The 25,068-nt window shown below is 39.8% G+C and overlaps 1 protein-coding gene across 7 annotated transcripts in view; it reads left to right on the top strand.

Moving 5' to 3' along the window:
* The window catches only part of nrxn2a (neurexin 2a), a 126,503-nt gene that overhangs the window by 16,241 nt on the left and 85,194 nt on the right, over positions 1-25,068 (top strand). For 4 of the 7 annotated variants that reach the window (XM_023268007.3, XM_023268004.3, XM_023268011.3 and 1 more), the window contains exons 2-6: positions 7,113-8,252; positions 11,125-11,148; positions 16,804-16,833; positions 17,070-17,081; positions 23,327-23,628. In XM_023268007.3, the coding sequence (XP_023123775.2) occupies positions 7,550-8,252; positions 11,125-11,148; positions 16,804-16,833; positions 17,070-17,081; positions 23,327-23,628 (1,071 nt within the window). In that variant the 5' untranslated portion in view covers positions 7,113-7,549. The remainder of the gene's footprint in view (positions 1-7,112; positions 8,253-11,124; positions 11,149-16,803; positions 16,834-17,069; positions 17,082-23,326; positions 23,629-25,068) is intronic. The other 3 variants (XM_055017082.1, XM_023268009.3, XM_023268008.3) reach the window with 3 other exon arrangements.

Here is a 25,068-nt window from a genome sequence, read left to right as displayed (position 1 = left end):
GAGCACTTGAAAAAAACTCAAAAGTCTAGTCTCATCCCATCAGCGTGTCACCCCAGAAGAGGTTATTTCGAGAACATTTGCTCATATTGGAACTGCTTTGACACACTCGGGGAATCTTATGCCCAAATGCCATGAATACTTCATTAGATATTTGTAATTCATCTTGGTAATTAATATCCGAAGATGTGGCCTATTTTGCTTCCAGCCTCACTCAGCCCTGAGACTGAAGGGGGTAAAAGATTACAGAGGTGTGGTGAGAAGGAACAACTTTTACTAGGTGCACAGACCCATGACACACCCATACTTCTAGCAGATTGGGCGTGCATATTGAGTGCAGCTTTCCTTACGTTTGCTCCTATTTGAATCGCTTTCATGGTCCTGCAGGCTCCATTTACAGAATGACTGGGTATTTAACCTCCACCGGTCCTCTAATAGAAAAAAAATGATGGATGAAAAGACCTGAGTTAAACAGCTGTAGAAAAATAAGCAAGTGGCACACTGGGTACAAACGCGGCATTCTTCTGCATGGTAACCCGAGAACCTGCTTGGAGAAACTGGAGATAAGAGGTACAATTTCAGACCGCTTGCGTTGAAGCATTCAGTAGAAACCAGTGCATGCAACAGAGGCATGCTGCAAGACAGGAAGAGTTTGAGCCCTGTCTCCTATATACACTCACATACCACACAGTAAAATGCCTCTGTGACAAGCAATCATAAGCCCTATGATTAAATCAAACATACCTATGCATTTTAAACAGTGTTACAATAGCACATATATGCCGTAAGTGCCTGAATGGAACATAGAAATTTTACTTCTGTAACGTTTCATCCACACCAGAGAAAGCTGCATGCATCCTTTTCAGTGATACCTGTCAGATTTGTCAAGCATATGTTTTGCAATTAAGTATGTTTCGCTAATTCACAGTCCACTTGTGGTTCAGCAGTTTTGCCCCTTTATCCAGTTGATTCTTCAGAGTGATACTTGTAGATCACTAATGTGTTCTCTGACATGTTACCGAGCATCGCACTATGATCTCTGTCGTTTGGTGTCAGCCATAGATTTTAAAAAAAAAGAAGCTGTTCAGCCCTGTTCCCTGCAACCTTGAATCTGTGTGATATCTCTACATGCACAATCAGTAATTAGTGACCCTCCAGCTCCTCTGCCTGCCCTCTTGTCCTTCCCCAGGGTGGCAGGTTGACTCTTACTACCAGCAACTCATTCATGCTGAATCTCTTCCGCAGTGGAAAGCTCGTCCACATTAATCCTGGCCTGATCCTCAAACACTCCATTTAAGAAAATATATTTATTGAGCAGGCAAAGATGGTTGGGCGAGGTGGTGTTGGGTGGCAACCTCACCAACCTCAATTTTTCCTTTTCCCCCCGTGGCCAACAATAAAAGATAGTCATAGAGGAGCAGTATTCATGGTGTTCCAGTCTTCTAAAGCATCCTGTCAATCATCCTCATCAACTCCTATCCACAGCTGTAACATGTGGATGATTCACACAACACAAGTGTTGAATATTCATTTGTGGGACTTGCTGTATTATTTACGACTTGTCCATTGAGCTTTTCTTTTTAAACATTTAATCACAGTAACAAGAAAACATAAGTCTTGAGCACATAAGCTGAACAGGGTCAATGAGGGTCAAAAGTCAAGGCTTAAAATTCTGTCTCAAGCTCTTTTCTAATTTTTTTTTACATTTATTCTTAAACAAGGCATACAATAAAGTGAAAGACTTCTATGAATGTAGACCAGTAGAGGATTAAATGTGCACTGCTCTCCTAATCTTTAAACAATATGAAGTCTCCATCTTTCAGTGGGGCCATTGGAAAAACCTATAAACCCTTATACATATCCAGTGTTGTAAAAATAGTTCTATCAGGCAGAACCTAAAACCTAACAAAGCAGTAATGCCACATGTGCTTCAGTACAATCTCATGTTTCTTTTATGGATTCACATAAATGATCAGTTTTACATATACCAGTGCTGTGAACATATGCTGGTTTTAGTTAAAACAGCATATGTAATTACTTTTGCACTTGCTATTTTGCAGGACCAACAATATTTCACCATTCTTTGATATGATATAAATTTCACCATTCATTAAGTAATAGTCTAAAGAATATGCAGTTGCGGTATAAAAATACATGATGATCTGAAAAATGCAGCAACCAAACTTATGGTATCACTACGTACAGGATGTTTTTGTTTTATAGGGAGTAGGAGTATTATAACATGGCACTGACAAAAGAAAAATTATTTTGTATTACAGCAGTATAATCAGAACAAATACAGGTCAAATGCTAATAAAAAAAACATAGAGCAGATGAAAAATAAGCCACTATATTCTACAGAGTTAACCAGTGACAAGGCCAAGAGACCTGATTAAATTGATAATTTTAGGTCTCAGTTTTGTTGAGTGGTGGAGGACACAAGTGTGTATGTGGTGGTGCTGTCAGGGCTGGCACAGGTCCTCAGTGAAATGAGATTAATTGGCCACCCCCGATGGCCCCCTGTCCACATTCTGACCACGATGGATAATTGGCTGGTTGCTTTTAATGAAGAAAGTGTGCATGTTACCTCGTGAGAAAAGCCATTAAATGTACCGGAAGGAATGTTACATTTTACAGCCTTGACTGTAAACACGCTATTTACGAACTGAGACCTCAATAGTGGCTCCTATGTGGACAGGAGGGAGAGAATAAGAGCCGCCACTAAATCAGTGCTGTCTGTTAAGTTAGCAGAACAGTGGTTGTTTCCCTTCTATAGGGGCCCATTTTTAGATGGTTCAGTAAAGCTACTGTGTTTACTTTTTAGCAAAATGAACATTTTTAAAGTGTTTCTATGAGACTTCATTTTAAAACAGTCTCAATATTAGTAGTTAGGATGTTCAAAACCAACAGAGGTTGTTTCAAAATTCCACAAGATCTACTTGCACTCAAGAGATGTGCTGAATCAGCAGTAAACTTTTTTTTTTTTTTTTTTTTTTTTTACCAGTGCAGAGAAATGACATTGCCCGACTACCATCTCAAAGCCCCTCTGGGAAATAGGCCCTTGTATGTTTTATCTACCCTGCCTGTTTTAGCCAAACAGAACTCGTGTTAGAAAATTGAGTAAAGGGACTGGGTGATTACAACTGGACACACAGATATAAAGATACAGATATTGAAGAATTTACAGGATATAAGCAAAACTGTTCCATCGGTTCATATTTAGATTTGTTTTTGCTCCAACAAATCAAATTTAAATAGTTGTGCTTATACATGATTATCTATGTTTACATTTAAATGTCAGCTCATCTTGTCCTTTTCTGCTTTTCCTAGCAACACAATCCCAGTGAAATCATTTATGAATGCAGTTGGCCATTCTATGCAGTTGTTCTGTGCTGTATATTTTCATATTCAAGTATTCCTGCCAGAGGATGCATAATATTTGTCTGATCTGCCCCCACACTGCGTTTACTGTATATGTCTTACAATGTTGTCCTGAAACACAAGCTGCTTATACAGGGGACATGTTACCCTTTTCTTTATTTTCTGATTTTTATGTAATGGTGCAGTGTCTGTTGTTCATATTAAAGGTGGCCAAAGTTTCAAATAATGAGGTAGCTGTATGTGAAAGTAATTCCTATAAGACAAACACTCACTCTTTGTACTGCTCTGAAAGTAGAATCCAATATTTTCCTTCTGTTTGGTTGCAGAGCTGACATCAGCTCAGCAGGGTTTCTGTATACGGTCACAGTACGCCCACGAAGTCAAACTACTTTCTTCTTGCTCTGTGTATGTACATGATTTTGCGAAACAGTTTAATTGAGTAGTAGCATAAGAATTTAATGTACTCCGGAATTCAAATGAGTGATGGTGCAGAGAGATACTATACAGTCATTTGGCAGCAGTAGAATTACATTTTACTAGCTACGTTGCCTATGAAGTTTCTTAAGAGCAAATGTTTTCCACTTCAGTCAACATTTTGGCACATTTCAGGCGTGTACATCTATCAACAGGGAATTGCTTGTATGCTTGTGATTTAAAGACTTAAATCCACCACTATGCCACACATAAGGAAGGTAGTGAGGGTAGCATTTTTCCTACAGAGAAGCCTTGTCATGTCTTTATTGCTGCTGATGTTCATGCTGTCCACTGTTAAATTACGTATTGGATCTGGGGTTTTAAATGTGTACAAATTGATTTAAAAAGTCCTAGAATGAGAAATTATATTACTTAGCAGGTTCCAGGATAAGAGGATCCTCACAAGCAAAGGCTTCCGTGAAGGCTACCAGTCAGATGAAAGCAGGCTTTTAGAGAGGGAGGCCTTAAAGAGCCCAGAGCAAAATCAGCTGGTTTCAAACAGTGACTGAACTGACGGACTGCGTAAGAAGCCAGTATAAGACAAATAAGGAGGTTTTTGAACTCTATATCATGCAATGTTGTTCTAGTGAAGTCCCAGAACAAAAATATTGCCTAAAATAGCCTGACAGGTCCCCTTTAATGAGTGTAAATGAGAGTTGATGCAAAATAGTGATCATGTGGCGAGGAAACCGAAAGCACCACATACCTCCTGTCTCTTCGTGTGCAAAAATACTAATGTGTTATTTTCCAAATCAAAACAAACTGAGGTGGACCACGTATACGGCGTTCTGACAGATTCTGAGAAGCGTTTTGCACACCATACCTGACCCTGGCAAATTGCAATTCATCCCGTGAGGAGGGTGTCAGTTTTTATGACCTTCCAGGATACAGCTATTCCCATGATAAACCCGTCTATCAGAAGGGTTTTCTTCAAGCCTGGAGCCTTCTGATACTTTGGGGAGAAACTTTGATTTATTTGCTGTGATGCACTCTTTCCTGCGACATGTACCTTTAGCAAATAGACCCAACTGTGATAGTCCCTCATCAGCAGGAAACCCAAAAGAGGCTCTAATTCCAAGCAGACTCAAACACATATATTTCTGTCTGTGACAGAGTGGAAATTGGGCCAAACTTACATTAAATGCTTCTGCTTCAAATTGAGAAACATCTCCAAATGAGAAAGAACCTAGTTTTACATAAAGATTTTTTTTCCCTCACTTTCAGTCAAATGAGCCCTTTTTCTTTTTCACTGTAACCACCAGAGCTTTAACTCAAAATACTGATATACTCTAAGTCTGTATATGTTGGAGGCTGATTGATTGGATTTGGGGGGAATTAGTATGTAAAGTGCTGCATTGTTTTCTTTTCTAAGGCGACAGGGTGACTTTGGTACATTTTGTGAATGTTAAGAGCATAAACCCCAACATTCACTGTACAACCTACTTTCTAAATCAAACATTTAGAGTTTCATTAGATGTGCGATATATATGACGTGCAGTGTAGGCATCCTTGAGATCTACAGTTTTTCCGCTTTTTTTGCACAAACTGGCTGTAATTGATTGTAGCTGCTGATTTTGGTTTTGATCACTTCATTGAATCACACAGTGTTATTGCTCTTTTATGTGTTTTTAATGGGTTTTGGGCAGCAGTGCAGTTCTTTGGCACTGAGACATGAGCTATATCAGGCTGTGACTACAGAGACAGCACTTGTCTGTAGGATAAATTCATTATTGGCTTTGTTCTCTGCAGGATAATGAAAGTACACATAAACAATCCCCTCATTATTTAAATGTAAATGTTGTCTTTACGAATGTATGCTGTTTTCCGGTACATAATTTCATAGGACCACTTAACATCAGTTAGACACCAGATTTTAGTCTGAATGGTAGTGATGACTCAGTGCAGGTTTCCAGTTCAGTCAAAGACTGGTGCATAACTTTGTGTCCTTAGGCTGGAGAGCCACACCCTCTTTTGCTACCACAAAGTAGTGGATTTTTTTTGTGTACTTGTTTATTTGTCATATAGACCTCTTCCTTTTCGTCACATTCCTAGCTTCTGGCCTGCATATGCTGTTTAGCCCGCAATATCTTAGCCTGAATCCAGGGAGTGCAGAGGCCTTAAGGGGCTCAACATCACTGAAGTCTGCAAGGCCATGATTGTGTCAGAGCATCTGTGGGGTTCTTATGAAACAACCTTTCCCATCAGCATCTTGGAAATGAGCTCAGGTCTCTTCAAACCGATGAGATCCTCCATTTCTCCTTCTGCCTCAGTGTGAAGGTGTGAAGTTCAGGGTCTGGACTGAGATGTCGTTTGACCGGAGGGCTTGTTAATGAAATCTCTCAACTGTAGCCATGGTTTTTATGGTAGCTGTTTGAAGTGACCTGTAATACTGTGAACCACTGCTGAATGGTGACTTTTGAATGGGGGTGGACTGGTACTGGATTTTTGGAGTTGATACTCATTTTTAGGGAGTCAAAAATTCTAAATTTGACATTTTTCATTTATGTTCCGTATATACACTACCAGTCAAAAGTTTGGACACACCTTCACTCATTCAGTGGTTTTTATTTAATCATCTTATACATTGTAGATTAATACTGAAGACATCAAAGCTATAAAAGAATACATATGGAATTATGTTGTAAACAAAAAAGTGTAAATCTTCAGAATTAATATACAATGTAGCAAAAAATACAAATAAATAAAAAGCATTGAATGAGAAGGTGTGTCCAAACTTTTGACTGGTAGTGTATATACATACAGTACGCTAGAGTAATAATGAAGGGTAAATGATAAGGTCATTGTTTATTAGGATTCTAAGAATGTGTCTCACAAACTAGCAGCTAGACTCCACCACTATCATCTGTTTAATTGTAACACAAAAGAAGGAAGTCGAAGCTGTTCTTTTGGCTAAACTACAGGATGACACCATCTGTAAATTACCACAAGCATCTTTTCTGCATTATGTTAAGATGTCATAATTTTCAGCACATATCTGACGCCATGTATGCCAATATCGATATGTCTATTATAGGCCAATATCGGCAGAATACCAGCTGGTTAATATATTAGCCAGGCTCCAGTTCTGAATAACAATAGAGGTTTTCTGCCTCTCTCTTCTCCAAATTTCTCTCCTTAATGACTTGTTAGCTTGTGTAATTCACTTGCCATGTTATTCATAATGACTGTTATTTTGTACAATCAGTGGTTGGTAATGTTTCCAACTATTCATTATGCATTCTTCTTCTTTTATGTCTTAGGATGTTGCTGAGGAGAATGGAGGCTGTACCTAGGCTGCATGCCTAGCGAACCCATGGAGAACTGACAGGAACAGTGCTGGATGGAGGCCAAGACACTGGATGGCGAAGACGAGGAAGCACACAGTATTGTGGATCACATGTGTTTTTTGCTCTCTTTCTCAGCTGATCCAAAGTAGATGCAAAGTGTTGTGCGATGTGCCTCAGTTGTTCACTCTATCACGTGTCACCCACAGAGAGATGGCAAAAAGAATCAGGATAGACAGTCAAGGCTAGAGAATATCTTTTACTGCATGTGGGAGTTGCAGTCTTATTTCTGCATATTTTAGGAGTGATAAAACAATCATAGACACTAGACAACGTTTCCTCACAGCTGTGTTGGATTTATGTGAATTAGAGACCACACGGAAGCCAGTAGTAGATAGTAGATAGTAACCATCATGGGCAGGTGTAAAGGCAAGACTTGCTGGATTTTCTTCTTAGCTGGATTGGTTCTATCGGGAATAGCTTTGGAATATGAGGGCGTTCCTGGTCAGTGGACACGCTACGGCCAGTGGGACGCCAAGACGACAGGTGAGCTCAGCTTTATTCTGAAAACCAACGTGAGCAAAGCCCTGGTGCTCTATCTTGATGATGGGGGCAACTGCGACTTCCTGGAGCTTCTGATTGCAGACGGGAGGCTCCAGATGCGTTTCACCATTCATTGTGCTGAACCAGCCTCCCTGCACACGGAGACTCACATAAATGACCAGCGCTGGCACAGAATCCTTCTCACTCGTAATTACAGAGAGACCAGACTGATGGTAGACAATGAGGAGAAAGTGGCTGAGGTGAAGTCGAAGAGGAAAGAAATGGTCGTGGCCAGTGACCTCTACGTAGGAGGGATCTCTCCTGATGTGCGTCTGTCTGCCCTGACCTCCAGCACTGTCAAATACGAGCCGCCATTCCAGGGCCTTATAACCAATCTGAAACTGGGGGAGGCACTACCAATCCTGCTGGACGGTCAAGCTGTTCATAACGATTTGGAGTACATATGTGACACACACTCCCCCTGCAGCAACAAAGGCCTGTGCTCCGTCAGTGATGGAGAAGTCCTTTGTGACTGCATCAATACCAGCTACAAGGGAAGGTACTGCCAGGAAGGTAAGAGAAATATCATCCTTCTGTTTGCAGCTGCACTGCGTTTTGGGCATTAATATGTATATTTTTTTCCATGAAGTGCAGGGCAGACAAAATTGATATTCATAGTTAATTGTGTTTCCTTTTATAAAATGAAAGGAGTGTTTGTGCTTGGCATTGAGGCACATTGCTGTTAATATATTTTCCCTAAACTAAAGCATTTACAGGCTAATGATAGCTGATAAATGGCAAAATGCAGTGAAGCAATGGCACAAATAGAGAACAGTTATGAAGTCGGTAATTGACTGAATAATGCGGATTATACAGTAATATCTATGTATGGTTTAGCTGCTAAAAACAAATGGTCCAAACAAAGAAATGTCTTAGTGTAATAATCTGATCTTATTGATGCACCTGTATCAACAGCATCACTTACTGTGACCAAATACCTGATTTCTACCCTGGAATACAAAAAAATGGCTTCCTTTGTAGTGCCATCGTACTGTGCTGTGCTGCTTGTTTATGGCTTATAAATGGATCAAATATGTTATTAATATCTCATTCTAAATATATAGTCCATATCGTCATTGAGCTCCAGAGGATAATCAATAAAGTCCACTTAACTGCAATCCAGACCAAAGTATAGTGCAGCAGTACTTAAAGGCTCGCTTCGTAAGGGAGTCCAGCTCTCTCAGCAGTTATCTCCACAAGTCAGAGGACAACGGCTTTCTAATACGAGAGCGGTTTGCGTGTTTTCAACCCTGAGACATCTACCATTCCACTAAATGGATGTAATTTTCTTATTCTGGCAAAACTGATAAACAACAAGCATAGAATTTTGTGATTTAAAGTGAGCTTTGAAGCTCCGTGTTCCTAGAGTACAGAAGTGGTCGATATCTTTTCCACTTTGCAAAACACTTCAGGTTTGCCTCTTATGAATGTTAGTCATTAATATGTAATTGGCTTGGAAGCTCTGCAGCCTTCTTACACAAGGTCAGGGGACCTCGCTGGCTCAAGAGACAAACAGAATACTGGCAGGGTTTCTTTTAGGTCAACAGCGTACTATAAAAAGTATAAATGTCAAGTGATTCAAAGTTGTAAGGTGAGCAGTAGGGTATTTGCACTTATGGAAAATTAAATAACAGTTTAGCTTCCATATATTAAAAATACAGGCCCCACAGCAGGAACTTAAAGCGACAAAAGTCAGAGCATTTTTCATTACTGCGATTCAAACCTTTTCTTTTTTCAATACTTTGTATCTCTACCTTTATTTTCAATGACAACCTCCATCCTCCTCAGCATGCAAGATGCCAGTGTTTCAAAGCTTTCCAGAGAGATGTTCTGCCATTCTTCAGAGATTTTTTTTTTTCAGCTGCTTGTTGCTGGAGGGAGTTTTGTTGCTCTGTCTTTCTCTCTAAAATACCCCAAAGGTGTTCTGTTGGATTCAAGGCAGGTGATATACTTGGCCAGGTCATACTTCTCACTTTTTTTTTTTAACTCTTGAGAAACTCTTGTGTGATTTTGGCAGTGTGCTTTGAATCATTATCATGCTGAAATATTTCTCTACTGCTAAGAGACTGAGAGTCGTCTTGTTAGCCAGTATTTTGGTATATCCACAGGAATTCATGGTGCCATCTATAAATGTCATCTCCCAAACACCTTTTGCACTCTTGCATCCCCATATGATTACACTCCCGTCTGCTTCTTTGTGAGGATAATGCATTCACTGCGGTAGCTCTGGCCAGGTTTACATCAAATATGTTGGGCCAAGCTAAATTATCTTGGTCTCATCTGACCAAAGAATGTGCTCCCAATATTCAGCAGGCTTCTTTTCGTGTTCTTTAGCAATGTACAATCTTGTGGTTTTGTGCCATAGAGCAAGAGAGGTTCCTTTTCATGGATGCCGTCCATTCAGGCTGATGTTAGACAATGCCCTTCACACTGGCTGAGCTGTCACAGAGACTCTGATTTCCATTGGTAGCCTCTGTGCCAAGTCTGAAACACTTGCCTGTCTGTTTTTCAGAGGTAGATTGTGCAAGTAGTGCACTGTCCATCGCATCATTTTAGGAAGACAGCCACTACTGCTCTGATCAGCCGTCCTATGACTCATTCTATGCCTCCTGATTACTGCTGCATTGGTATTTAGACTGATTTCCCCTTGGCCGCCAATCTTTCTATATCCTTTTACAACTTTGTGGCATCTGACAGTCACTTTTTCAAGTCCTGCCACAGTTCCTTTCCAACTTGAAGCCAGGACTTATAGAGATGACCGACATGGCTAAAACTGAGAAAGTTATGCTGTTCATAGGTCATTTTGTAACAATGTTCATGCAGTGAGGCTAACTGGAAATCACAGGTGTACTCAGTTTTATTTCAGTGATCACAGCTTTTTTTTTTCATCACTGATGACAGGTGTTATCACTTTTGTTGCACTGAGTTTCTACTTTTGGACCTATAATTTCCGTATATATTTCAAGCCTGTGTAGTCTTTTGAGAAGGTTTTTTTTGCCTGTTAATAAGAGGAATTACTGCAATAATGAACACTGATACAATTTAGAATGTTTTGACGTATCGGTTACATTGCAAAGGATTGTACTCACTTCTGTTGTGAATGTATGATTATAGGTATGTCACGCAATATGCCACATGTGTGATACAACGCCATCTTCATTATCAGTAATTCTACTGCTGCAGCTACATTGACAACAAATGAACAACATAACAGGACTGAAGCACATGTAGGGCTGCATGCACGTCGTGAAAGAAGCTGAAAGGTTCAGAATAGCATGATTTATCCATCTATGTTAGATGAGATGCAGACTGTAAACTGGTAGCAGATTAATTCTTAATATTCTGCTGTCAACATTAAATACGTCTGTTTTTCTTTGTTCTCCAGCAGCTGTCCAGAAAGAAGTAGAAGGTAAGACAAGGCATTATATAATGAACATAATGATGAGCAGAATTTTGTTTTCTGTGGTTGCTTTTATTTGCAAAGGCTATTACCACGGCATCAGTTTGTGAGAGTGTGTTCGGTTATTATCAGGTTGTTATTGTCAGTTTGGACTGCAGTTCTGACATCCAACAAATTAAGCTGAACGGAGATATACTATCACTGGTCACGAGGTCACTATGGAAAATGCGCCTAATGTGCTGAATGCTCATTGTATATATAATCAGCGTGCTCAAGGTGACGAGAAAGGTCTGCAGAGTACGTGGGTGTTGCACAGTATGGGAAGCATTCATATACTGCATCACAGAGAAAATGACTGTACAGAGATGCTTTGTTTCGTGATTTTTATATTCTGTGTTTTTCCTCTCTCTTCAGTGCATATTTTTCTCATCTAAAGTCTTATATGCCATTATACTCTAAGGTCAATGTGTGGATTACACTCAAACATTAAGACATAAATCCTCTCGCACGACGTGGCTGATTATTGAGGCCGTCAAATTGTAATAACATTTGCACTGATGTTTTGTCATAGGTGCATTTAGTAACCAGATTTTCTCAGAAGCCACAGCTCTCCTTTGGCAGGAACAGAGACATTTCTCTCATTATTAGCAACATTTCAACTGACCGCAGTTAAACAGGATTGCTTTCTAATGAGGTGCACATTTTGGACCGAAATGAAGATTGAAAGTGAGGAGGGAGATTTGTTTAGTCGGCAACAGAGCGACACATCCATCTCCCCAGTAAGGACTGCTGGTTCTGGTGAAAGGGCGGCCAACAGGCTCAGGAGACCAGCGCAAGGTGTGCTGAACCTCTGCACATTATAAATCACTGTTACTGACTCAAGATGCGCAGACCTATGCACACCTGCTCTTTGAAGACCTGTTTCTAACACTTACATTTTGGTTTATGACTGCAAAATACACTGAAGATTGCAAAATGACATTGTCTTCATGCAGAGTCTCGTTACATGGCTGTGCAGAATACAAATATAGAATGGCTTCAGGAGCAACACATACATAGTGGTACATGTATTATTAGACATATTGTTAAATATGAGATCTTCGGTGTTACATCTTAAAGCAGCACATAAGAAGGACTATACACTGAGCTATATGGTTGTACTTTCATCTCTGCACATTTTCCAAAAATGAGCATTAATCATTCCTAATATGAGCAAAGATGGCATGGCTCTGCTCGCAGCAAAAAGGCAAGCATTATTAAATGACATGCTGCAAAGAGAGCACATCAGAATGTTTATTGGATTAAAGCTTGACATGGAGACAATCCCCAGTGTAGAATGCATGAAAACAACAATGACACCAGAAAAATCACACTCACCAGATGCCTTTTTTTCTGTCCTTCATACCACTCCATGTGCTGTTCGGCAGCAAGTCTCTTCTCTGTTGTCCTTGCACCAGTGGAAACAGACTAATCTATGCATTACCTAAATTGCCTCCTTTCCCCCTTCCCCAAGAGATGAAAAAGATTGTAACCCAAATGCTATATTTGGTGTTGGCTGTGTGTTTTAAGTGGTGCAGGAATTATCTTTATTTGTCTGAAGAACTGCGTTAAGGGCAGTGAAAAGGTTTGGCACAGCAGGTGAGTCTTCCGGGTGGTTCATCTACAGAATGCTGCACGTGGGCGCCCATCGATCTGTGTGGACAAAGGCCGCGGTGGGGGCATGCTCAGACGCCAAAAGAGTGCAGCATCCTCTGATGTTTTGTGAGCAAAAAAAAAAAAAAAAAAAAAAAAAAAACAGGTCTGGGAACAAGAGATAAGGACAGCCACCTCTCAAGGCAGACACAGAACAGACAGAAATCACTCAAACATATAGGGAAACCCTTACACAACGCACATTCCAAGTCAAATGCAGTGTCTTTGCTTTGGGGGTTTTTTTGCCTTCCAAATTTTCACATGTAAGTACACAGCACTGACACACCAAGAACTACAGGGACGATAAAGCAAGCGTAGAAATCTTCGAAAGAAAGGACGCAGTTGGTCCTGGTGGGCTTGCATCTTTCAGCAGCAGTGACCTTGGTCTAATCCCTCATTACAACAAGCTCCATAATACTGTACTTTTCATGGAAAAACAAATTTGGCAAATCCTAATCCTCATGCAATGGCTCTTTCTTCTAAGATGTTCGCTAATTAATGTCACAATAATGACTGAGAGGTCCTTCAACATCTGCATTAGTTTTTTTTTCCCCACTATATTTGTTTAATTAAACTTCCAAAGACAGATGTGTTCATCTTGTTAGAAGTATTTCCAACAGTTAATACCATTATAAAAAATTAACATAAAATCAAGATGTGCTTTGCTCTTTTTTTAGCAGCCCCATTAACATAAACCATCGTCTTAATTCAATTTATGGATACAAAGCGTATATTATGCAGGTTTCTTCCAGTCACTATGCTACAAAATCATCAAGGCATTTTAAAAGATTTATTTTTTAAATCAATGCTAAGAAACAGACGAAGGACAGGAGAAGGAGGGTTAGAGGTCCAAAGTTCAGCAGTATGTCATGAGAAAACATGATTAATACAACATTTTTGAAGTAGCAGGCTTCATTTATGAAGCAGGGTTTGTTCGCAAAAAAATCCTTCTCAGGTAGCTTTTGCCCTTGGTAACTTTTACTCGTTACACTCTAAATCACATAGGCCAAAAAGCTCTGCTCTCCATGTATTTAAACATTCATCATTGACAGTGTGAAGCACTTAGTTTCAACCAGCTCTACCGTTAATTGGACTGTGGCCAAAGGTGGAACCTTCTTGATGGTTTGAAATCACAAAGAGTTGCTCGGCAGCAGTTTCTGATTTACGCTTTTCACATTATAGATTTGCTCAACATCAATGAGTTGGAGCACGGCAAGCTCATTACTAATAAACCACTGCTGGAAATTGCACAACCTCTTACAGAGTGACATGATGGAATGATCAACAACACCAAATTCAAAACGTAAATTGTGGCCTGACTAGAACAGCTGGCTTTTTAAAGGGTGTTTTTTAAAAATTTTTTCTTCCAAAAAATTAAAAATATACTGTTATATAAGGCCAAGCGGAAAGGATTGTAACAGTAACATAGCAACATTTTAATAAAATGAGCTTCCATCCACTGGTTATTAATCTCTGTATGCCCTGAAGCTCTTATTTAAAAATAGAAGGCTAGTAGATTAATAGTAGAGAGGACAGTTTGTTTCCATACAGGCTTCCCCCTCTAATGGGACTCCACATTTATCTATGCATTTCCACACACTGAGATTTGGATGCAAGGCACAGCCAAGCAGGATGCGCATATTCAATAGATGGCTGCTTCTACACAAGGGCAGTAACGACACCACTCTTAATCCACTTTTCGTCAACTCCTCAGGAACACAAACATTGTCAGAGAGTACTGTGTTGACTGAGCCTGCCTAGATGTTGTTCTGGTGACCAGCACCAGAGATGCAGTTTAGTTTTCTTCACCCCAGTGCTCGGCAAAAAATCAGAGGTGTGTGGAGTAGCTGCAGATTGTTTGGATTAAAGTTCTTTTCTCTAGCTTCACAAGAATAACCTTAGCTGACGGTTAGACTGGGGCACTATTCAGGTGATAAGGAATGTATAGTTCGGATATTATAGTTGGATTTTGCCACCACAACCAAAGACAAAGAGATGGAAAGAGGTTTTACTCCACATTTGTCCTGCTATCTCAGTCAGTGGTGGCTTCCAACAACAGAGTCTTTGTTACTGTTAATGACACTGTATACAAGCCTCCCCTGTAGCCCGTCACCGCTGATTCTACATGTTAGCACTGAGTAATGTACATAGCAGAAAGACAGAAAGAGGATATAGCCAGACATGATCTTAATCCAGCCGCATCTGAGTGCAGCTAGTAAGAATGAGATCACCTGAGGAGTGATGAGGGGGAGAAGAGGTGGCATAATTTATGTCGTGTGAAAGCGTACGTCGGTCTGTCATGTGGAGTGCACAGGCAGCCGCAGTGGGGGAGCACACAGCAGCTCTTTGTCTGCTATGCAGACAGGGTTGTGGGTGAATCCTGTCTAAGCAGAGGCTCAGGCGCTTGCTTTGCAATGGCGCTCTGTATCAAAAGCCTACGTGTTGGCAGGCAAGGACCCTCCCAGGGGTAATCATGTCCATTCCACACCGAGAGTTGCAGCGTTAACAGCCTTGTTCAGTGGAACATGTGAGGAGATTTGTGCAACAGCGACCTGCCCCCTCATAAGGTTTTACCTAATGACTGAAGTGGTGCTAGAACTGTGAATAAGTGACTTGCTGTAGAGAGTCTTAGAGTGCCGATGCACTGATGAGAGCTGTTTGTGTTGGCTGGCACAGTGGAGCTCATGTGCTCAGCAGAAGTGTTGCATTGTGTCAGTCCCAACTCCTTTTTGGAAGGAGTAGCAGGTGAGGTATGTCGTGCCGTTTCTGGCTGACCTACTTGAGTCTTAAGCTTGTGGTATACATCTGTCTAAATTATACTTAGCTTTGATCAACACAGTTGATCACCTGCAACATGCAGTAAGGTTGATAAATTGCAGTGGATTTTTATAAATGCTTCAGAATGTAGTTTTACTATGGCTTTTCTTTGTGTGTAGAGAAACATGCAAACTGTGCATTCCCAGTGTGACTGTTAGTGCTGCAGTGCTGTACTTTTATAAGAATGCCACATATAATACTGAGCTTGGGTTTTACTGAGTACCTTAAGCCTTGATTATTCTGGTAAGAGTGGCCTGTATGTGTTGACCAGTGTAGTTAGAAACAAGTGTATTCAGTCTCACTCTTCTATTTGACAGAATATGGAAGTGGGATGTGTCATTTTTGCTTGGCTGACCAGCTTTATGATGGTTCAAAGTCAGTGAGGCTTTAACACAGTGCAGCACTCAGCTACAACTCTCTTCTGCTATTTCCTTAGAATTAAAAGGTTCTTTGATCATTGCAGCCTGAGCAGTTGCATGTTTGTTGTTGTGTTGTTATATCAATGTCTTGAGTGAAGTGTAGTCCTCAGGCTCCACCATGTAAACCCACCGCATTAAATGCTCTGAAAGAGGAAGTCACAAAAGATGTAAAAGGTAAGGAATGGTGTCACTTCTGCCCTTTTACAGAAAGCTGCCATATTGAAGGTTATATAGATTCATCTGACTCGGCTGCACCTACATGCAAAATTCTCACATGTGGAGAACCTGAGATGAGCTGCGAAGCCTATAGAACCGTGTTAGAGATCTCAGAAATCTATAATCTAGCATTACCATGTGTGACTGTTTTTTTTACATTAGGTGCTTGCAATACAAAGCGGGTTTTATGTATACCTGATACATCTCAAACACTGTCTGCATCAAGTAAACATACAGTATGTGTTCCATTAGAAAAAAGCATCTGTGTGAGCAACTACCTATCAGGGTTGCACCGTCAAGATGTTTTTTTCTCTCCTTGCCTTCCCTCTCCTCCCTTGAGATGTTTGTCTGTTTTCAGTTTGATTTCCCCTTTCTATTTTAGTTTGAACTTTGACATCCGTACCTACCCCAGGATGTCTGTCACAAACTGCAGTCCAACATTGTGACAATGCTTTTGTTCTCCCAAACCTCTTTATGAACTTCCTGTTTTCGTATCCTTTTTTCTGTTCTTTCCCTCAAGGTCTGGCGCACCTGATGTTAAACCGCCAAGGTATGGGGTCTATTGGTTTGCTTTTCCTTCCCAGCCACCTGACACATTTCCCTTCCCCTGAAATCATTTCAGTTAACTGTGCTGCACTAATATTTCCTCTCCTCTTTTTTCATATACTTGCCTATTCGTTTTTGCTTCCTCTCATGTTATGCTCACTATTCACTCAATTTGTGTCCGTCAAACCCTTGTCCTGACCACTGACTGAGCTACTGGAACATCACCTTTGACCTCTGCAGTTTTTCGCCAAGGTAATGCATCTATGCTCATAGCATCTCTTCGATTTGGTTCCATGGTGTTTTCAAAGGAAACAGGTGTCAGTAATAAAAAATAAACGTATCTCATCTTAAAAATGTCTCTCAGGTCCACAAAGAAAGCAGTTTACTATCGTTGCTATTAAAATATTCAGTGTTATCAGAGGAATCTGTTTTGCAGTTATTGCATACATAATTCTGATTTTCTTGCAGTTGTAAGGTAACACTGATTTCTCAGTCGTGTCATAAATGAGTTGCATATGGATGAGAAATGTATGCAAATGGTTTTGCTATTAAACAGCGAAGAGTCAAGAAGAGACTATTGTGGTGTCCTGTTCGAGTAACAAAATAATAGCAATGCACACACAAGTAAAAGATATTCCATATTGCACGCTTTACACTGATTCAATTCAAGTGCTTAGATACATTTTCATTAACCCTCTGAACGCCAAGCAATTTCTGGGAATTTTTTCTACTCATCATATTTTTAGTCAGTGTGGGCTCATTTTTTACAACAACATAAAGTCCTGCACCTTTATGGAAACAGCATTCATATAGCTAGAAGTAGAGACAACTCAAAATGTTGCCTGTTCAGTAAAACAAAGTTAGAATACCATAAATAATAAGCAAGTCAAAACAAAAGTTGAATTTCTTTAAATATTTATTTTACAAAACAAGGAAAAACCTGGAGTGTGTACCCACAGGTGTTACCAATACTGGAAAATGGTGGCTGCACATACTATAGATATTTTACCACTTACATTAAGTTTCCCAGTGGAACTGCATGTCACAGATAAGTATGTCTGGGTTTTAAATGGAAAAAAAAAATTCTTTTTGGCTATGGTAAATAGTGTAACTTTAATAGCTTTTCAAAGACAATGTGTCTTTTTGGGGGGATTCAGAGGGTTAAAGTAAAGATGAAGTACTGTGATGTAAATCCTTGGAAGGAAAACATTCATCCACCACAATGCAATTGCACAATACAAGGGGGAAAAGGGACAGTTTCACTAAATAGTATGAGTAGCACTGACCTACATGAAATCTGCTCTATTTAGGCTTTGGGTTTTCCACCACATGCTGTGAGATTGAGATGAAAGTCATCATCCTGTCGCCATGGCAATCAGTGTTGTCTCTACGCATGCTTGGAACTTGGCTTGATGACCCACTCTGACACTATAATACATTGGCCCAAGTCTTCTAGAAAATGACTTATCAGACCAGAAAACGTTGGGGTTGGTTTAGCGGTACAGCTCCTGAATTTTTTATCCGTTTATTTCTTTCAACCCAGTCAATCCTGAGAGATGATAATGAATAATCGGCAGCTGTAAACCGAAATAGCTTTGTATGTCATCTCGTGTTATTCACACTCCCACGCGCTGAAGACGAAAGAGAGTGTTCTCATGTGCATTTCCTTGTGTAGAACTGATAGCACTCACATCAAGGTCATTTACAGTAGATGAAAAGACTTAAGCAAATATGACACGGAATGATTATGGTCGTTTTTCACCACCTATAAATGATGCAGCTCGAGGCTGTACATGAGTGAAACATTATAGATTAAGGTCTGAATTCGTTCTGTCTCATGTTTAGAGGTAGTAATTAGTCTTCATAATGGCAAATAAATGTATGTTCTGACTTTAATTGATGGGTATGCTGAGAATACAACGTGGCTGGATAAAGTGTATGCCACTTCTGCCTCAGTTGTGCAATGATTAACATTGTCGGCCGTATTAAAATAACATTGCTCTATAAAATATTTAGTACATCAAGTGTATCCTAAAGCCAAACAAATGTGATTTTTCATAAAATGAGGTCTAAATGTAATTGCTCACTTTCATGCATTAAAATGAAGAAGCTGGTAATTGATTGTGGAATGAAGATTTACAGAAATAACCCTCCAAGCAGTACTCAGGCAGAACACAGCTACAATTAGTAACAAAGTAAATGTGCATCTGACCTCATGGGATATACATGAGACATCAAAGTTTTACTCAGCCATTTAATGTTATAACAAACATTTGTTATTAACAGTGTTCCAGCTCTAGCCTGAGGGGATACTCCAGAGAGTGTTCGGATTTGATCTCAGTTTATTTCCTCACAAATAGATGAAGACTTCAGAACAATCAGGAGTGGCAGCTCATGCACATGTTTCAGTCTCAAAACTCTTTGTTAGTATGAACACACAGATGCAGTGTAAGTGATGAGATTACCCACCATCTCCATGTACACCGCCTGACTTAGGGCGGGGTGCATCCAACACACAACCAACTCCCAAGCCCTGAGCAGAAGATGAGGTTAGCAACTGCATCTGTGCCCCAGGCTTTTGGATCACTTTGAAATCACTCTGCTGGAAAGCTTAATATTAATGAGCAGTCCCAGTGTTGGCAGGAGCTGCTTCCGCTGCAGCAGTGTAATTGTGACTTAAACAAGTGGGCTAATAGGAAATAGTTGTAATTGATCAAATATTTTCACCTGATGTCATGACCTTTTCTCTTTACAGGGTTTGATGTACCTCATGCTGTAACTGCTATGAGCTAATGCTTACCTCGGTGCAGCAGTGTTACAGATAATACTTTCTAAGGAAAGGCATCACTGGCAATCTTAGAGTTAACTTGTCTGATATTTAAGTGTCACCTAGGATGTTATAGCTCTGCATATTTTGTAGCTGCACACTTCATTGGATTGGCCATGAGCACTGCTCCACTAGAAGGACTCACTTGTGTTTGTATCTTGAATTTAGAGGGCGTTTTTATGATTTCAGACCAGGGGTTGCAAGTAGATTGAATGATGTATAGTGAGACACAGACAGAGTTGGTGCAAGATGTAACAACAGGAAGAAAAGCAGGATAGACATGGAGGAATTGTTGGTGCTGTCATTATTTTCTGCTGAGCTTTCTTTTTCTACAAATATGTGTTCCCATTTGCATGAAGAGATGGTTCAGTACAATGCTCTTATGCCTGAATCCAAAAAGGTAGATGGCTCTACTCCACTCTCAGTCAGCTCAACATACATAAAGTGCTAAACTGTTCCAGCACTATCTTTTAGCTGGCATACTGGCTGCAGTTGATGTTTTTGAAGGCATTTCCTTGGAGTTACTGCCAAAGTCTGGTGTCAGAGAAAACAAAGCCAGCGTTTTTTTTTTTCTCAGCACTGTTGCAGACAATAGGCCACCTTCTAGGTAAGTGGGAAAGCAGAGATATGGTCCCTGCCTTTCTAAACACCTACACACTTCCTTAGACCTCTCAAAGACCTTCAAAGGGGCTTCAGGGTCATCTGTTAGTGACATCTTTATCATAGAAAACCGGGAATTATAGCAAGATGATTTCACAGGATGTGCACAGAATGGTGCATATCCACTGTTAAAATGACTGATTACTTATGAGGAAAGGCTTCTTAGGAAATGGAAGCTGACATAAAAGCACTCATGTTTTGCTAAATAAGGTCAGAATACATGTAGTGTTCCATAGTATTTTTTCACAAACATAATTTTTCTCAACCACTGTAAGTTCCCTTGCCTGCTTACTGTCTTGACTCTGCACATGCACTTTTCACATAAAGGAACTTGCCATTTATGATCCACAACGATAGCTTAACGAGTTGCTGTGTAAGTAACTATGCTGCTCAAACAATAGAAAGTAATGGGACCACTGACCCTGTGGCCTTAAATTGGCCCTGCAGTTCAGAAGCCGATATTTACTGTACAAACAAACATAGGCTTAAGGGACAACTTATCCTTCTAGCTTGAAACGATTGCTCAGTAGCTCGGAAGCTGCATCTTATGAAGAAGGATAGAACGGGGCTTGAAACAGCCCACTCATGTTATACGTGTTACACAATAATTAACATTACTCCTGCGGGAGTAACGTAAAACAGTGGTAGAATGTCACGAGTTACTAACTTGGAAATTTTCTGAGGATATTTAAAATTAAGAGTGGGTGTCAGAATGTATTGTATGTGTGTGGAAGGCCTTAGTGAATTATGAAGCAAAATAGAATATATTGCATTTTATTATTCAGTATCCATAGGGTGAGCGAACTGACTGACTATCTATCTATCTATCTATCTATCTATCTATCTATCTATCTATCTATCTATCTATCTATCTATCTATCTATCTATCTATCTATCTATCTATCTATCTATCTATCTATCTATCTATCTATCTATCTATCTATCTATCCCCCCATGGAAGTTTTTTATTTCTTTTCAACATTGAATCATGGTTAATAATTTGTTTTTTTTTGACAAGAATTTACAGTTTTCTACAGAATAATCTCATTTAATTAAAAATATAAAACATAAAATTATTCATCCCCTTTATAGTGACTCACCTAATTTAACACACGTGCAGCAAATTGCTGCTTCAAGTCACAGGGTGAAATAGAGCTCATCTTAGTGTAGTCAATATGTCTCAAGTGACTGAAATATAAAGACACGTGTATCTGGAAGGTCCAGTCATTGGTAAATCAGTACTTGTGGCTGTAATTATACCATGAAGATAAAATAACATTCCAACCAACTCTGTTAAAAGGTTTTGGAAAGTGTCTGATGAGACCAAAGATTTTTGGCCATCAAACTAGAAACCAAATCCTGTACATCACCACAAATACATTATCCCCACCATGAAGCATGGTGGTGGCAGCATCATGATGTAAGGATGCTTCTCTGCAGCTCTGGAGGGCCAAAAAAGGTTGAGGGTAAAATTAATGTAGCAAAGTATAGGGAAGTCTTGGAGGACAACCTGATGCATCTGCAAGAGAACCTCAACTTTAGAGAAGATTTGTTTTCCAGCAAGATTATGATCCAAAGCATACAACCAAAGCTAGAAATGGTTTCAAGACAACATTGTGAATGTTCTGGAGTGGCCGAGTCAGAGCCCAGACCTCAATCCAATTGAGAATTTGTGACTAGACTTCAAAAGGGCTGTTGACTCATAATCCCCATGCCACCTGAGAGAGTTTCAACAGTTTTGGAAAGAAAAATAGGGTAAAACTGCAGTCCAGAAGTGCAAGGCTGATTTAGACCTATCCACACAGGCTCCATGCTGTAATTACAGCCGAAGCTGCATCTGCTCAATACTGACTTGAAGAAGGCAAATACTTACGCAGTCACTTATTTCGCATCTTATATTTTTAATTAACTGAGATTGCTTTGTAAAAACCTGCTTTCACTTCGACATGATTTTTGTAAATTTTTGTCAAAAAGCCAAATTAAAGTGACCATGATTAAATGGTCAGTACTTTGTCTAGGCTATACCAGTCTGTCTATCTACCGTATCTATTCATTTTTTTCAAAATATTGTCAATACTTTATTAGCAAAAACTGTCAAAACTACATACCTCCCATTTTCTGGAAGTTGCGCTAGCAGCATTGTTGAATGAACTGTAACACCAAGAATGATTTAGTATTATGTGCCATACGATGTTTACCAAGAAAGATACATTGCTTGGGTTTCTTGTAAACAGTTATGTTGCTAACATGTGGAATGAAAAGAAACAAAGACACAGATAGAAACCAATATTATTAATTAACTTATGCTTCTCTCTGAACAGTCGGGAAAATTGCTTCCTTCACCCAACTGATATTCATTGGACTGCGGGTGTACAATTAGATGTTTAGCTGAGCCTGACACATTTATACTGGCATTTTAAAATGTCACTGTGGAATAAAGGATGAAACTGGCGTTATTCTATAGTTTTTAGCAAACTTCATTCCAAGATGAGTAAATTGTGCATTAGCTGAGCCTATTTTCAGCCATGAAATTGTGGTTACACTGTGACCCTGGTGTGTTTTTGTGGATCTACTGAACAGATTAATAAGCTTTGTTAAGCTTTGTCTACACAGACAAAGCTTGTCAATTAGATCCCTTTATTGCTGATGTTAGTCTTTGCACAGCATTTGTTAACAGTAAGAAGAATATAGAATATCACCAGACTTATCCTTTAATGTGTAAAACATACAGAATCATGTGTTGCCTCATTGACAGTACATTCGTTCATCAGAATGTACGGGGATTTGTAGCATATGTTAATAGCTCCACAAATGGCCTGTTCAAGTTGGTTTTAGTGATAGTGAAATATTTGTCAAACAGTACTGCACTGTCTTACTTCTGCTCATGTTAGTCTTTAGATCCACCTACCAAACTTACTCTATTTCAACATGTGAATGTAGCTAGAAGACAAGTAAGAGCTGAGCCTGATGACAGGAAGAATTATCTAACATGTTTCTCTTCCCCTCTCAGGGCAGGCGGAGTCAGTGGCCACCTTTAAAGGCAATGAGTTCTTCAGCTACAACCTGTCCCAGACTCCCATTCAGAGTAGTTTGGATGAGATCACGCTGTCCTTCCGCACCCTGCAGAGGAATGGCCTGCTGCTTCACACAGGGAGGTCAGCTGACTATGTCAACCTGTCCCTGAGGAATGGAGCTCTGTGGCTGGTCATTAACTTGGGCTCTGGTGCTTTTGAAGCCCTGGTGGAGCCTGCCAGTGGGAAGTTTAATGACAATGTCTGGCACGATGTGCGAGTGACACGCAACCTCCGTCAGGTGTGTATACATCCGTTACCCGTGATTTCCATGCTTTCTGCCAACAAGACTCTTTGTGCAAAGTGTAATTTTATGCGTCATGTCATCATGTTTGCTTTTAAGTCAGAAGCTGACAGAAGAGGGATTTAAAGTCATGTATGATGAAGAGAAAACAGCCACATACCGATGTTGCCTTATACTGCAATTGACAGTTTGCTTATTAGCAATGATTTAATTGTCTTGAACATTTAGATCAGATTCTTATGAGATCCGGGGTGTTGGTTGCCTTGCAAGGCATGAGGAGGACAAATGTCATGTTGACAAAAAATTGTGCTTGAAAATCCGAAGCCGTTTTTACAATTTTGAGACAAACAGCACATCACCATAAGTAAGATAAGGAAACAAAAATAGCAAGAGAAAAAATACTTCTGAGAAAGTGTTCACAACTGCATTCGCCAGTCAGGAGTGCTGCCTTGTGTTGCCTTCTGAACAAAACATTTCCCCACTTCTCTCCAGTCCCAGTGCACTCACATTTAGAGGGTAAGGGGCTTGTCTTCTGGTTTAAACTGGCCAATCAGGTCACATCTATAATCCAATCATATTGGAGATCCAGCCTACTTAGTGAGCCAATAAAAGAGCTGCTGTAGAGGCGTGCCCCCTTTTAAACCTCCAGGACAAGATGGGCTCTGCTAGGAAGAGACTCAGGTGTTGACTTGTGCAAACTTAATGTATTTTCAACAAGTAGCTTGCTTTACTCGGAGAAAAAAATAATTTTAAATTACAATTATCCCTGTAGCTCTTAGACTAAATAGACAGTAAAACAAATGGCATGTCATTCGTGTCAACCTTTCTACACAGAAGGTCTGCATGTGGTCAGGTAAGGAGCTCGTGCTTCCTAACACAGGTAATACCAATCCAATTCAAAACAAGCTTAGGCACTATTGTCCATTGGCAGGGTAAACTGACAGGAAACAAATACTGCGTTGGGTTTTGTTGAATATTTAATATTTTCGTTCTCATTTTCCACTTTCTGATATTGCAAGCTCATATCAGGTCATTGCCCCCTTTCTCATGAAATAGATTGCTTTGGTGGACTTCACCGAGTCTTTTTATAATTCAGCAACTTAATTTTTTTCTGCACCCACAAGATTGCTGCAAAGGCGTTTTGTTTTTTTTTTAATCCCATTGAAAGAGGAAGTCAACTCATATAGTATTATCCATCATATTAATTTGTCCTGCAGTAGTGATAACATCTCAGAAATCTGTTTGTTTTTCTACTTACAGAACAGATTTTTACATTTTGATAAACTCCTCTTGAACAAAAAGCCAGAAACAATTTTTATTGTTGCTGTAGCCACTGATTCAACATTGCAGCAGTATCAGGGAGGTCACGTATGAAAAAAAGCCAAGCTTACATAATGAATACAGCCACTGCATGTGTCCAACATTGTACTGCTCTGC

The sequence above is a fragment of the Amphiprion ocellaris genome, chromosome 14, assembly GCF_022539595.1.
Source record: "Amphiprion ocellaris isolate individual 3 ecotype Okinawa chromosome 14, ASM2253959v1, whole genome shotgun sequence".
In the NCBI taxonomy this organism is placed as follows: Eukaryota; Metazoa; Chordata; class Actinopteri; family Pomacentridae; genus Amphiprion; species Amphiprion ocellaris.
This window is presented reverse-complemented; position numbering and strand designations above follow the sequence as displayed.